This window comes from Danio aesculapii, chromosome 19, assembly GCF_903798145.1.
Source record: "Danio aesculapii chromosome 19, fDanAes4.1, whole genome shotgun sequence".
Classification (NCBI taxonomy): domain Eukaryota; kingdom Metazoa; phylum Chordata; class Actinopteri; order Cypriniformes; family Danionidae; genus Danio; species Danio aesculapii.
In genome coordinates, this window is record NC_079453.1 from 23,401,377 (window position 1) to 23,416,172 (window position 14,796).

Consider the following 14,796-nt stretch of genomic DNA (forward strand, 5'->3'; position numbering starts at 1 on the left):
GTGTAAATGGATTATTTTTGCCACAACCTCATTAATCCGAATTCTTTATTTCAGTTCTTTTCAATGGAAAGTCTCCAAACAGGAAGTGGAGCCCATAAATTGAAACGCAATAGTCATGTGTGGAAAAAGGTGAATAAATGAAGACAAATCATAAACAGCATCGTTACAACAGGGTTAAAATAAGAGGAGGTGGAGAGGAGCATTCCAGGTGACGGGTAGCAGAAGGCATGGTTTGGTTTAGCGCTTTAGTGCTTGTTGTGATGGTCTGGGTCACCTCGTTAAGGCAGGAGAGGGAGGTGCGGATCTCCCTGATGGTAAGGATGGCATGGATCTCATGTATCCGGAGTCGGGACGCTCTGATGAGCGCGAGCGCGTGTAGACTGGTCGCTCCATCATGGGCCGCTGGTCGGCTGACCTGGACCTGTAATGGTCATGTCTGACCACCATGCTGCGGCTGTACCTGCAGATTGTTAGTCAAAAAACCATGCTCAGCTGAGCCCCAGTGCATTATGGGATCATATCCCATTAATACTCGAAGAAGGCTGGTCGTTCCTGTGAAATAATGTTGGCTGGCTAAAAATTGCCAACACATTTCAAAACCAAATAAAGTCGTCTACATCATCATCATAAAAGCCCCACAATCATAAATAACCAAACAAAAAAGAAAGAAAGAAACTAAAGCTTCAGGAACTTGCTGCAAAGAAAACAAATGAATATATATCATTCTGACAAAAATGTTCCTATTGTCAACCATCTACACTACTGCAATAATAGCTAGTCCTCTATTACTATTATCTATTGACTACTAATGACAATTATTATAACTGTACATCTATTCCTATGTGAATACTTGTACTAGTTGTACTGTATTACCTCAGATCTTCATCAAAGTGATCATGGTTAGCTGGGAACTCTGGGATTTGATCCTCTCTATGAGGGAGCATAGGAGGAAACCATTAAAATGCTAATTTAGTAGCTGTTATTGTTGTCGGGAGTTGCTATATACTAAAACAATTGATTATAATTGTTTTCATAACTCTAACTAAACATAATTAAACAACTATTGTCTACCATACTACAGTAAGATGATTTTTGCAATAATATTGTAATGCTAGTAAAGTTTATCAGAGTTCCACAGTGCTAAAGATACATATTATTAGAGAACATAACAATTACGGTAAAAATGTACATTTCACAGGATAGCAACAACATCTAAATTGAACTAGAGTCTGCACTGAGTCTGTTAAAGTGTATTTAATGTAATGATACCTTTCTGTATCTGTAGAAGGCTCAATTTCTATCCTGGGACACGTCCTACTAAACAAACCAACCCCAGTTTGTTAAATCCACACTTAATAAGAAATATATTCAGAATTTATTTGCACAAAAACATTTAACAGGTCAGATTTTTGTGAAAATAAATCAAATAAGCTTGAGATTTGAATCCATTATTAAGAGCTAGCTACAATAAAAAAAGAGGGAACATAAATAGGGAGTTTATTCCTGGCAGCTGATGTGTGATGAATTAATGAAGTGTTGTTGGAGTTAATGTCTTCAAACGTCTTACCTGTAGTCTCCACCGGTTCCATTCATGACATGATTGGGCCATGGAGTAGATACATGATTGGGCCCATTGTAATATCTTTAAATGGAGGATGAAGAGTGATGAAGATCGAAATGAAGAAAGGAAACGTATGATTAGAATGAACAACAGCTGAATCAAGGCAAGGGGTGAGAGTTTATGTCTGTAACTGGTAAAATAGTCCACTTGAATGTCATTATGGATGTATAAACAGAGAATGTCTCAACTAATGTATTCATATTTTACCTCTCAGGCGATTCATATGAGTCACTGTAGGTAGACATTTGTCTATCTCTTCTCATCCTCCTGAACACAAATAAATGCAGAATCAAATCCCACTGTATGCGCCAACATTATTCTACCTGCCAACAAAACAACTCCAATTCAGCTGTAAGATGCTATAGATTCAAGTTAGCTCACTGTAATGAATCAATTTTGTTCTCAAATAATCCAGGATAGTTAGGTTATTATATGGCATGCACTCTCAGAAATAAAGGTACAAAATCTGTCACTGGGACTGATACCTTTTTTAATGGCCCATTTCAAATGTGTGATACGGTACGGTACGATGCGCATTTATGGCTGTGTCCACTGTCAACCAAAAAGCGAGCCGTGTTGTACCACTTTTTGGAAACCCTTTGCAACTGGTACCTAGCATGACAAAAGGATACCAAAAGGCACAGCTAAACGAGCAGCTAAACGCTATTGGTTTACAGAGAAGCGTAACTGGCGCGTACACAAGCCAGGAGAATGAAAACAAAGGAAGCGCCATTTTTAAATACACAGCCATTAGAGACATTACAACGTAATACTATACATACAAATAATAATGAGCCATGGTCAACCCGAGCTCAAACAAAGCTTGTCGTCGTCTTGATAAACAGCCACAAAGCGAACAAGTCAAAATCTGCCATGTCCTGTTGTTGTTTTACGAGGACGACTAAAAGTGCGACAGTTTCCACAGTTTTACTGTCTACAGAGAGCTCGCGAATGCTCACGGCGTGTCAATATTTGAAATAATGAACTTTTGTAATTGGTAACATATCAGAGACTGTAAGGGTCTATATGTGTTTATATATGTTGCATGTATTTATTTATTTTATATAACTGCGGATGTTACAGTAGGCTATTTTGCATCATTGATCTGCAGTTTTAATCATGTTCAGAAAAAGTTTGTAATGAACATTTATACACAAGTATTTGTGTGTATAAAGCATCTGTTTTGTGAGAAGTTCTTCTCATATGATATGTGAACAACTCATACAGCTTTACTGTGACATTTCCTCAAGCGACAATGACGCTGACTGCAACTTTCTGTCATACACCACACCATTGGTACCCTTTTGGCAGTGGAAACGCAAGCCTGATAAAGGTGACCTGTGCTGACCCATATCGTAACGTACCGTTTTGTTACTAACAGATTCTCAAAAAGGTACATGTTGAAAAAAGTACATACAAAGTACAAATCTGTACCTCATAGTACTGCAAAGTGCAAAAATAAACTTTAAAGGTACAAAAGTGAACCTTAGAGATGCACCTTTTGAAAAGGTACTGCCCCAGTGACAGCTTTTGTACCTTTATTTCTGAGAGTGTGGAATCTCACTCACTATTGTTTTTTCAAGATACTGAAATAATAAGTAAAATGTTTTTGTTTGTACAAAAATGTTACATTTGTATCAGTTCATGCATTCCCTGAGAATTAAACCCATGACTTGGTGTTTGCTTGAGGGTTTAAAGTAAAGGTCACAAGACTGTCTTAGAGAATGCAGTTTTTTGTGGGTGGTTGGAAGAACGTTACAAATGGGTTGTGTGTGGCTTTTTAACATATTCTTTAAACATCACTAGTTTTTTGTGGGGGGAGTTGCTAAGGAGATTTTACCTGGCTTTTTAGCATGTTCTTTTGCACATCATAAATGGCTGTGAATAGTCAAATACCTAGATTTACTGTACTATATACAGTATTTATAGCCATTTTGTCATCTCCCAGTAAATGGTATTTCAAGACTCTTGTCAAGATGTTGAATAATTTAGGGGGCAATCATGTCTGTATCAAAAATGTGTGAAGGAGAAGTTATTAAATGAAATATATTTTAATTGATTCTTTATAATACTATAATGTCAATGTTTCAACAATTTTTTGGACCAGAGAAAAAAAGTTTTGTAGACTAAGGGGCCGATCACACCGAAAGTGCTTTTGGTGTTGAGAGGTGCCTTTTTTCAATGATTCACTTATGGCTGCAAGTGTTTTGTGTGCTGCTTATGCACCTTATGCGCCTTGCGTTTTAACCGCGTGCTGCACCTCGCATTTTTGACTTTGCGTGCTGTGCACTAGCAGTTGAAATGTCAACTCTGAGCGGAAAAAGAGTTACGTCAGTCGCTTCTTTTTCATTTTCCAATCAAATAAAAGCAGAGGCGGAGGTTCCGTTGAGGGGACAACATTATTTGTGTTGTCAAGACGACTAAGGTGACTTTTGAAGATAAAGGAAAGACTAGTGGTTGCTGTTTTAAGTTATCCGGAGCTGTATGAATCACAAATCTTGAATATCACAATATTGTTAAATATTAAAATTATAGCATGATCAATAGCAACACTCGCACACAATAAGCAGCTGATTCAGTCATTGCCTAGCGACATAAAAAGCGCACCGCATTTTTTTTTTCTTGTCAACAAAAGTCAGTGTTGTGCGCCTCACATTTTTGGAACGTAAATGCGCATTCGGTGTGATCGGCCCCTTAGAAAATATTGTTCATTTAAGAAATCACTGAGAGGTTCTTTGTAGAATGTTCTATTGCATCATTATGAAAACCCTCTTTTAAAACAAAAATGATTTGTAAGTGTGCATGTGCCACAAACAACACCAAGGCTAATAGATTCAGTTCCCAGGGATGCATAAGCCTCTTGAGAATCTCAGAATCCACACAATCTGGGATCCTGCCATTCTGACCAAGCAAAGAGTTTTATTTCAAATTAACCTCTGCGTGAGTTATTTTACACATTTCTAGATTATTGATAATTTACCTTTCTGCCAATAAAATTTCACTACTGTGACTACACCTCTTATATAAGAATGGTGCACAAATGTTATTTGAATCTATCACACCTTAGAGCTTCTGTATACCAAGGCTGACTAGATCCACTCCACAATGTCTGAGTCTTCAATGAGCCTACTATCACCTCCTGAACTAATGAATTCAGTTTATTGATTGGCAGTTCTGTCACAGAGTGACGCTTCCTGAATTGAAACTGAAAGTACTGTACTAGTGCTCGGTCATCAAAAAAACAAACAAACAAAAAAACAGGCAGCCCAAGAAACAGTCATTATACAATTATAACAGGATGCAGTATAGATACACATACACATTGCTCACATATCAATTTGGAATATTACTATAAGATTACTGGCATACCTAATGTAAATGCCTGAAAATGCACAATCTGGATGCTAAACTGTAAACCTAAAGAGGTGACGTAATGACTCCTTGTCATTACTGTGACTGTACTATGCTTTTACAGTGGGTGGAAGAACAACACTACTCAAGTTTGCTAATTAGTGTGGTGTTGTTTAGGGAAAAAAGGATATTGACCAATTTGACAACATCGTCTCCATTTCCACCCATTAGTAAGTTTTCCACCAATTGTACAGTCTTCTAATATGGATTTAACACTTTGTAAATCTGGAGACGTAAATGTGAATCATTCTGAGAGGCGCCACTAAAGGGTTAGTTCACCCAAAAATGAGAATGATGTTATTAATTACTCACACTCATGTCATTCCAATCCCCAAGATTTTTGTTCATATTCAGTTCATCAACACAAATTAATATATTTTAGATGAAATCTGAAAGCTCATTATTATCCTTCATAGACAGCAATGGTCTGAGACATTCAAAGTTCATTAAAGAAAGTAAATAGATTGTCAAAATACACACACCGGCCACTTTATTAGGTACACTTGTCCAACTTCTCGTTAACGCAAATCTCTAATCAGCCAATCACATGGCAGCAACTCAATGCATTTGGGCATGTAGACATGGGCAAGATGATCTTCTGCAGTTTAAACTGAGCATCAGAATGGGGTGATTTCAGTGACTTTGAATGTGGTATGGTTGTTGGTGCCAGATGGGCTGGTCTAAGTATTTCAGAAACTGCTGATCTACTGGGATTTTCACGCACAACCGTCTCTAGGGTTTACAGAGAATGGTCTGAAAAAGAGAAAATATCCAGTCAGCATCAGTTCTGTGGGCACAAATGAAGAGCATCTCTGAACACACAACACCTCCAACCTTGAGGCAGATGGGCTACAGCAGCAAAAGACCACACCGGGTGTCACTCCTGTCAGGTAAGAACAGGAAACTAAGGCCATAATTTACACAGGCTCACCAAAATTGGACAATAGAAGATTGGAAAAATGTTGCCTGGTCTGATGAGTCTCAATTTCTGCTGTGACATTCAGATGGTAGGGTCAGAATTTGGCGTCAACAACATGAAAGCATGGATCCATGCTGCCATGAATAAATGGTTCAGGCTGCTGGTGGTGGTGTAATGGTGTGGGGGATATTTTCTTGGCACACTTTGGGCCCATTAATACTTAGTAGTAGTAATTGAGCATCGTGTCAACCCTACAGCCTACCTGAGTATTGTTGCTGACCATGTCCATCCTTTATGACTAGAGTATACCCATCTTCTAATGGCTACTTCCAGCAGGATAACGCGCCCTGTCATAAAGCTCAAAACATCTCAGACTGGTTTCTTGAACATGACAATGAGTTCCCTGTCCTCTAATGGCCTCCACAGTGACCAGATCTCAATCCAATAAACCACCTTTGGGATGTGGTGGAATGGGAGATTCACATCATGGATGTGAAGCTGACAAATCTGCAGCAACTGCATAATGCTATCATGTCAATATGGACCAAAATCTCTGAGGAATATTTCCAGTACATTGTTGAATCTATGCCACGAAGGATTAAGGCAGTTCTGAAGACAAAAGGGGGTCCAACCTACTAATAAGGTGTACCTAATTAAGTGGCCGGTGAGTGAATGTCATGTGACTAAAGTGGTTCAACTGTAGTCAGAAAACTTTTGTGGGCCAAAAAAATATAAAAACAACCTTGCTCACTAATGCTTCCTCAGTTATTTTAGCACATAAAAGTGTTCTTGGAAATTTGTATGATTACAGTTGAACCACTGATATTACCACTGTATTTTTTAGTAATCCTATTATGGATTTTGAATATCTCAGGACCATTGCTGTCTATGGTTGATCAGAGAGCTCTTAAATTTCATCTAAAATATCTTAATTTGTTTTCAGAATATGAATGAAGATATCTGGATTCATTAGAAAGACGTTAGACATGGGTATTTAATAACAGAATTTAAATTTTTTGGGGAACGAACCCTTTTATTTAAGTCCAAACTACAACTCACGATACTAATATGTGAACGGGAGTGAACTACAGTGGATTACTACCTGTCCAAGCTATTGTAAGCCCCATCTGAGTAAGCACGGGCCATCCTAGTGGAGCGCAGTAACTTGACCGCGTCTTCCCGAAAGAGCGGGTACATACTATGAGTCAGAACAGAAAGTGAGAGTTCAGCAGTTAGAAATGAGTGGGACAAGTGGGAGTTAGGTAGGAAATAAAGGGTTTGGGCTATCTTTTTGGCACTTCCTCTCTGAAAGAAGGCACAGGTGAACATCACCAGAAGCACAAAGAATAAATCAAGTAACCTTGGGACAAGAGATAAGCTATCAAAACTGTAATTTATGTTGCTGCAAACACCAGCAGCAACAAATACTGTAACGCAGTAGTGGTTTTACAATGGTGAGAACTAAAATGTGTGTTTATTTGTGTATAGTACATTGCTATCACAGACTAACAAGTTCCTATATGTGAATAACAATACACTATGCATTTTGAAGGAATATTAGGCTGAATTTTATAAGCACTTGCATCTTTTTGTATGAATACCAAGTGATGCAAGCTTTTCTAAGCCCATTATATATATTTTTTCACAAAACTGTAATTATCTAGGCTTAGTACAAAACAAAAGTGAAAGAACTGAGTACTTTGTACTTCATGAATACTCTAGGGCAGGGGTGTAAAACTCACTTTAGAAAATGTCCTCTTGTGTGAAGGCCAAATTACCTTTTCATTAAACCTTAGTTTACACACCATACTACAACATAGCTCAAAAGAAAACTTTTTTTCACAGAACTGGCTTTGTTTGGAACAATTTTAGATGGTGAAACAGAATCAAACCAGAAAACACATTTGTTTAATTTAAAGGTGCAGTAGGTGATTGTCTTCAGAAACATTGTTTGATGAAAGTCTCCTCACATTCCAATAGTAATGATTAAAGTAAACGATCTACATGAATTTATACGTTTTTTAATTTTCTTGGTAAGGCATAAAACTAATCCTGAATCAAGTTACTTTTGCACACTGGAGGAAGGATGACACCATGGCTAAAGTATTTCTTTTAGAAAGGTAATGCTACTTTAAAACTATTTTAGTCAGGCAAAGCTGATGTAGACTGTGCTGTTTTCTGAATAGGCTATATACATGGAAGTGTTGTTCAGCCGATGAATTCTTCCAGTGAAAGATTGATGTGACTATTTTCAATTTCATGAGGGACCTTTTACAGCATTGATAATGCAGATTTTTATTTAGTTTAACAACAAAACATAAATAAATAGCGCTATTTCGCCTAGCCTGCTTTACTGAGGTGAAGTTGGTTTTATATTCACATTGGCTCATTTTTGAACAATGACAACCTGTTACGTGCTCCCTATATTGTTTACCATGCTACTATGAATCTTCAGTATGAAATAAAATGTATATGGCTTAGTATTAAGTGTAATTCCTGCCAACCACTAAGCATACAGTAGTCACTTTAAGACAAAGCGCATGAGAGAGACCAGCAATCATTGCATGCATGAAATATTGCACATTATGACAAGTTTTGCTTGCTACACAACTGAAAACGTGCTAGATTTAATGCAGTTTTTCATTCAGAATTGTAGTATTCTAAAGTACTATATAGTTTTCCAACTGGCGAATGACATGATCTTGCGGGTCACCTTTAATGTGCGCGTTCGTGATTCAGGAGGCGTGGCTTTGGAAAGCAGGAGAGGGATTGTGTTTCTAAAATATTATGCTAAAGGATAGCATTTAGGCAGATCACCTACTGCACCTTTAATTGTTGTACTGCTGTATTAAATATATTCTCGCTTGTGTTTTTATTACATACCTTGAATTATAAGGTCATTCTGAAACCCCTGCTCTAGGGTATGAACAAAATTCCAAAACTCTTTCAATGGGTTACTGTAACCATGTCATTTTATACTGTAATATCTAGTATTTGGTATAGTATCTAGCCCACTTATCAAGCCTTAGTGAAGTCCTAGTCTTTAACCAAATGAGCTGGGAAATGTTTCATAATGTCAACATTATTTTTTCATTTTTAATTAAATAAGGGTTTCTGAAATCAACGTAAATCCCTTTAAAGTACTTAACATGTCACAGTATCAGTTTGCAGACTGTTTTCTCACGTAAAAAACAAGACAAAGACAAGATCTATTATGTATGAATGCATTCACTAGTGTCCATTGCATATTTATTGTGAGAAGAACAACCTGTTTCTTAAACAGTGCAATGTGTGGCCAAGCTGTCATTTCAATATCATCTAGCAGTGGAGGAAGTGGGCGGGTGAAGCTGAGACGAGCGCTATGATTTGACAGGAGGAGGAAGTGGGCGGGTGCAAGTGGGATGAGCGCTGTGATTGGGCAGCAGGAGGAATTGGGCAGGGCATAGCAGTATACCTGGGGTCCTGGACAGCGGAGTCGATGGATGCCTGTCTGTGTCTGGTTCGAGGAGGGAGGGTAAGATAATGACTGCAACCACAGGGAGTAAAGAACAGAAATATGGTTGAACGGAGCTATTGAAAATGGGATGATGGAAAGATAACAAAAGCAAGAGAAGCAGAGATTGATGAATAGAGAAAGAGTGATGTCAGAGATAAAGGAGGAGGATCACGCTTTATTTCTATTTCTATGGGTTCCACTGTGCTTTTTCGATGTTAAATGAAAAGATGAATCATGTATAGGCAACATTCCCATTTATGTTCCCTAGATCAGGTTTAGATCTGAAAACATTTAAGGGCACAATGGACACAAGGGAGGGGGGGGGGGGGTGTACTATCTGTAACAGGATACCGTAAAACATGGATGTATACCTGTCTGGTGAGTATCTGTCTTCAGACATGCGATGTTGGGGGCCATAATGTGATGGTCCTCCTCTCACACCATGGTCTAAACTTCGACTGAAGGGGAAGGAGAGAAAAAGAAAGTTCTGTTATTACAACTTACAACTATATTGCTTTGCAAAGATGCCAAAATGCTTTTGCCTAAATAAAACTGCATGTTTCTCGTTAAAGAAACATCAGATCTACTCTTTCTGTTTGTGGATATTAAGAGTTAGGCAGTTACTGGGCTACACTGCAGCACTGATTGACATGTCAGACCTAACATAGTTAGATACCATAGACTCACTGCAATGATTCAGAAGACAAACAACACAATGCATTGGAAAATGCATTCACTATTTACTCACTCATTAAATACATTTTGTTATTTTGAACAATAATAATTTTGAAGATCTTCATTTTTATTAATGTTTTTATCTTACTATTATATTTATTTTAGTTATAGATTTTTCTTTACAATTTTAGATTAATTGATCGATTTTTAAAGTGCTTTTGTTGCTGTTTTTTTATATTTCTATTTATTCTTAATTTCAGTTTAGTACTTCTACATAATATTATACAAAATTGTATTACTGTCAGGTTTCTGTGTTCTCTTTGTCGTGTCTTCCATGTGCTTTTGTAATGTCATGTGATTCCTCAGTTTTCCCTCCATTTATTAGTGTTCGTCAGTTCCATCCTTATTTGTAATTAAGTTAATCATGTCCCGCGTATTTATACTCCACTAGTTTTGCTTATGCTGTGGTCACACTAGAGTTTGATCATGCAAAACTCTGTCGTATGGTGCTGTGAAAAGGGTCAGGATTAAACAAGATGATTAGACATTTTTAAAAAAGCAAGCAACTTGTCCATAATAAAAATTTCTGTATACAGAGGTCATGTTTTAATCTTTGATTGGTCTCACGCAGTCAGATTTTGCAGAGATCACCAAGCTTGGATTTTGCAATGCAGCGAACTCCAAAACTTGTCGCACAAGCTTGCATTGCCGGTCTATCGTGTTCACTTGCCTATGAATGGAAGTCTATGGGGCGAAAAGTGCAGTGCTTTAGTCTTGAATTGTCAACATCCTGTGTTTCTGTTTTCTAATTAAGTGTTTATAACTAAATAAATATGTTCTTTTGGAGAGTGCTCATGTGACAATTACAGTTCTAATCTCAGTTTCTTTTTCTCCTTTATATTTTAGTTTTATTTGAACTTTATTTCAATGTACCAATATTGTTTTATAACAATGATGAAATAAACCATGAAAAAAGTATGTTTTTTACTTCAGATAAAATACATTCGTAAAGTTTGAAAAAAGTTACAAAGTTTGATGTAATATGAAAAAAAATCCTTATTTATTTTATAAAAAAAATTTATATAAAGATTTGATATTTCAAATCTAAAACAACACATCCTTTATATAAATTAAATATGTCCTTTAAAAACAAAATATCATCAGAGGGTATAAAGATCATTTATGTTTAATATTTTATATATAAGATTTATAGCAAAGTTAGGGTAACGCAGTGGCGCAGTGGGAGGCACGTTCGCCTCACAGCAAGAAGGTTGCTGGTTTGAGTTTGGGCTGGGTCAGTTGGCGTTTCTGTGCGTAGTTTGCATGTTCTCCCTGTGTTCGCGTGGGTTTCCTCCGGGTGCTCCGGTTTCCGAAAAAAAAAGTCCAAAGACATGTGGTACAGGTGAATTGGGTATGCTAAAATTGATCGTAGTGTATGAGTGTGAATGAGTGTGTATGCATGTTTCCCAGTGATGGGTTGCAGCTGGAAGGGCATCCACTGCGTAAAACGTGCTGGATAAGTTGGCGGTTCATTCTGCTGTGGCGACCCCGGATTAATAAAGGGACTAAGCCGAAAAGAAAATGAATGAATGAATGAATAGCAAAGTTATTTACCAAACCACAGTTGCAATAAATAGGAACAAATATTATGGAATATGTTCCTGATGTTGAAAACCATTTAAATGTAAATATGTGCTTTTCTTTATGCTTGAGATTTGACAAACATTGCTACTTTAAAATATTTTTGTTTAATTCTGCCCTATTTTGAGCTGAGATCATGCAATGAGTAAATACATTTTACAGCCATTGTTTAAAATTAACGTTAACAAGCAACTTTAAATACTGATATGCTGATGAAGCACCAAATTTGGCAAACATATCTTACACTTTGCATTAGATATTTTTGCAGCCTTGTTTCTATAATTTTTTGGAATAGATATATATCTATATGAGATGGATTTAATTATTTAGTAATAGTAATATAATAGTAATAGTAATAGTAATAGTAATATAAAACCAATCAGTCATACATGTATGTGTGCTGTGCAGTTTACCTCTGCGGCGGAGGAACGCTGGGTGAGCGTGAGCGTGTGCGGATCATGTCTGATCGTGAACAGTGATTGGACGACATCACCTGCTCCGGTACAGACAGTGTGGAGCTCTGGAAATCCCTGCCATTGTGCCGGTAATCTGAAGAAAACACAAAATATATATAATCTTTCTATTTCGTTTTAATTTCAGTTTCACCAACTTTAGTACATCAACATTTTATTTTTAATTAGCCAAAGTAACAAGTTCTAATTTTCATTTATTGTTTATTGTTCATTTTTTTTAAATAACTCAAATGTTGGATAAAATGGAACATTACAATAATTAATTTATAATACAACAGTCCATGCAGTTGTGTAGTCACTGTATGTGGTCTACTGCACTGAACATAATTTGATTATATCAACAATTTATTTAGGAACACAAAACTCAAGAAAAAAACAATCCACCACACAACCCGAAGATACTGCGTCATAAATTGACTTGTTATAAAGTGTGTTTGAGACAACGATAAGGATTTTCCTTCAGCTGAGTTATAGGGGGAAACTAAAGTTCAGAGTAATCTTCTCTCTAACAATATCCTTTAATTTGATTTGTCAATCAGCATGTGTAAACTCGGACCAAGTCCATGTCCGCTCATGTACCATCAGACACCTGCTCATTTCAGAGATAATAGGAACCCATTTGACTGTCATAGATTGTCGGTTTGTGATCAAAATTATTATATACTGTATATTTTAAAATGGTTAAAAACTGTAAATCATTTGAGTGTTTTAAGCAACCAAACATTTGCATTTGCTCACCCTCACTTACTCCTCCTTGACTTTTTGATAAATACACATTAAATCAAATATTAAATCACTTTGATGTGTTTACATGTTCTGCAGGTTAGTATTATTTATTTTATTATTATTTTATTGCCTGGAATACTTGATTCTGATTGGTCAGTTCCAACATTTCCAAGGTATTGTATGTTATTCCGATATATGTAACAACCACTGAAACTAATAACACAGACTCAGTTAGATACTTCAAATCACTTTAACCATTAGTGAATATGTTCACATCCATATTTATATGCTTGTCTTTCATGACACAAATTTTTGACTCCTTCAGACTGAATAATATGTACAGTTGGTTACTCTATGCTCTATCAACTCCTTTCAGCCGTTTTCATTTCTGAGAGTTTTGCCTTTAGGTAAAAATTTAATAAACTATTATGGCTCAGAAATATCTTTTGAGTGAAATTTTGCTATTTGGAGCAAGTAGCCATTTAATAAGCAGGATAAAGTACATCCCAGTGGTTGTTTTAGCAGAATAAAGCAGAATAATGTGATAACATCTTCCTGGATGTATCCTTAACATAACAAATGTTTTTATTTATCAAGGACACATTAAATTGGTCAAAATCGACAGTTAAAACATTTCAATTCGGTTTCAAAATAATTATCTTCAAATAAATGGTGTTCTTTCTATTTACCAAAGAGGTTTACTTTATGCAATCACAATTCAATCTAAAAGTCTAAAAGAGAAGTTTTAGACCAGAGGTGCCCAAAGTAGGGCCTGTGGGCAAAAGTTGGCCCATGGTAACCTTTGGTTTGGCCCACCATCCCATCTGAAAAGAAATGGAGAATGATGGGAAGTTGGTTGGGCCAAATGCCTTTGACAGAGATCGTCATTTCAAATTTAACGTAACCTCTAGTTTCTTTGTTCAACTGAGGAGCAACAAAAATGTTATTTTCAATTAAATGTTGTACATGAATCAGACTTTTAAAATATAAATACTGTCAATTGACAGATATAGGACAATGCACAAGTTGAGCAAATCAAGGCAAACGCAGGAGTAGCCCGACTAGTATAATCAGCATTGATCTCTACTGTGTTATAAATGGGATTGTTTATGTTTTTACTATAATAAGTTAATAATAAAATGTAAAAAATTATTTTGCATCATTAATTAATTAATTATTATTTTTTAAAGCAACATTTTCAAGTTATTTTTAAATATAAGCAAATAAATTAGGAAACTACCCATGGCAAATTTAAAGTAGTACGGTTTGGTATGTTTATCTTTGGCCCACAGCCCTGAATCAAATTTGGTTTTTCGTCCTTTATAATATAAAATGTGCTCACTCCTGTTTTATACTATTATTATAAAATATTATGTTCTAGTTTTGCAACAAATGCACCTAGCAAAAGCAATATTATAAATATAATTGAAAAGAACTGATTGAAATGCTGTCAAGGGCACTCAAGTACAGGGTGGTGCTAAAGCAGGGAAAGGTGACTTAGCTGTACCTGAGATCACACCAATCCCATCTTCACAGTCGTAATCAGAGAACTCGCTGTCACTGATTCTCTGTGACCCTGAGAGAGAGAGAGAGAGAGAGAGAGAGAGAGAGAGAGAGAGAGAGAGAACACGAGAGTCATAATGAAGAAAAAGACTCTCTTAACGTAAGGATCTGTTGTAATCCACACAACGATTCACGTGAGGTTTAAGTAATCTAACTACAGCCAATTACCACAGCAGGCACACACACTAACCAGTTTCATGTTATCGTACAGTGTTATAAAGGAGGAACCATGTGCTTCATAATTATGTGTTTATTGAATTATCTTTATTTA

General features: G+C 36.4%; 1 protein-coding gene across 1 annotated transcript in view; it reads right to left on the reverse strand.

Moving 5' to 3' along the window:
* The window catches only part of rims2b (regulating synaptic membrane exocytosis 2b), a 244,016-nt gene that overhangs the window by 79,555 nt on the left and 149,665 nt on the right, over positions 1 to 14,796 (reverse strand). The window contains exons 18-24 of the mRNA XM_056479213.1: positions 14,470 to 14,538; positions 12,177 to 12,312; positions 9,819 to 9,905; positions 7,054 to 7,149; positions 1,829 to 1,888; positions 1,568 to 1,642; positions 275 to 460 (exon numbers count right to left, since the gene is read on the reverse strand). Coding sequence (XP_056335188.1) covers positions 275 to 460; positions 1,568 to 1,642; positions 1,829 to 1,888; positions 7,054 to 7,149; positions 9,819 to 9,905; positions 12,177 to 12,312; positions 14,470 to 14,538 — 709 coding nt within the window. The remainder of the gene's footprint in view (positions 1 to 274; positions 461 to 1,567; positions 1,643 to 1,828; positions 1,889 to 7,053; positions 7,150 to 9,818; positions 9,906 to 12,176; positions 12,313 to 14,469; positions 14,539 to 14,796) is intronic.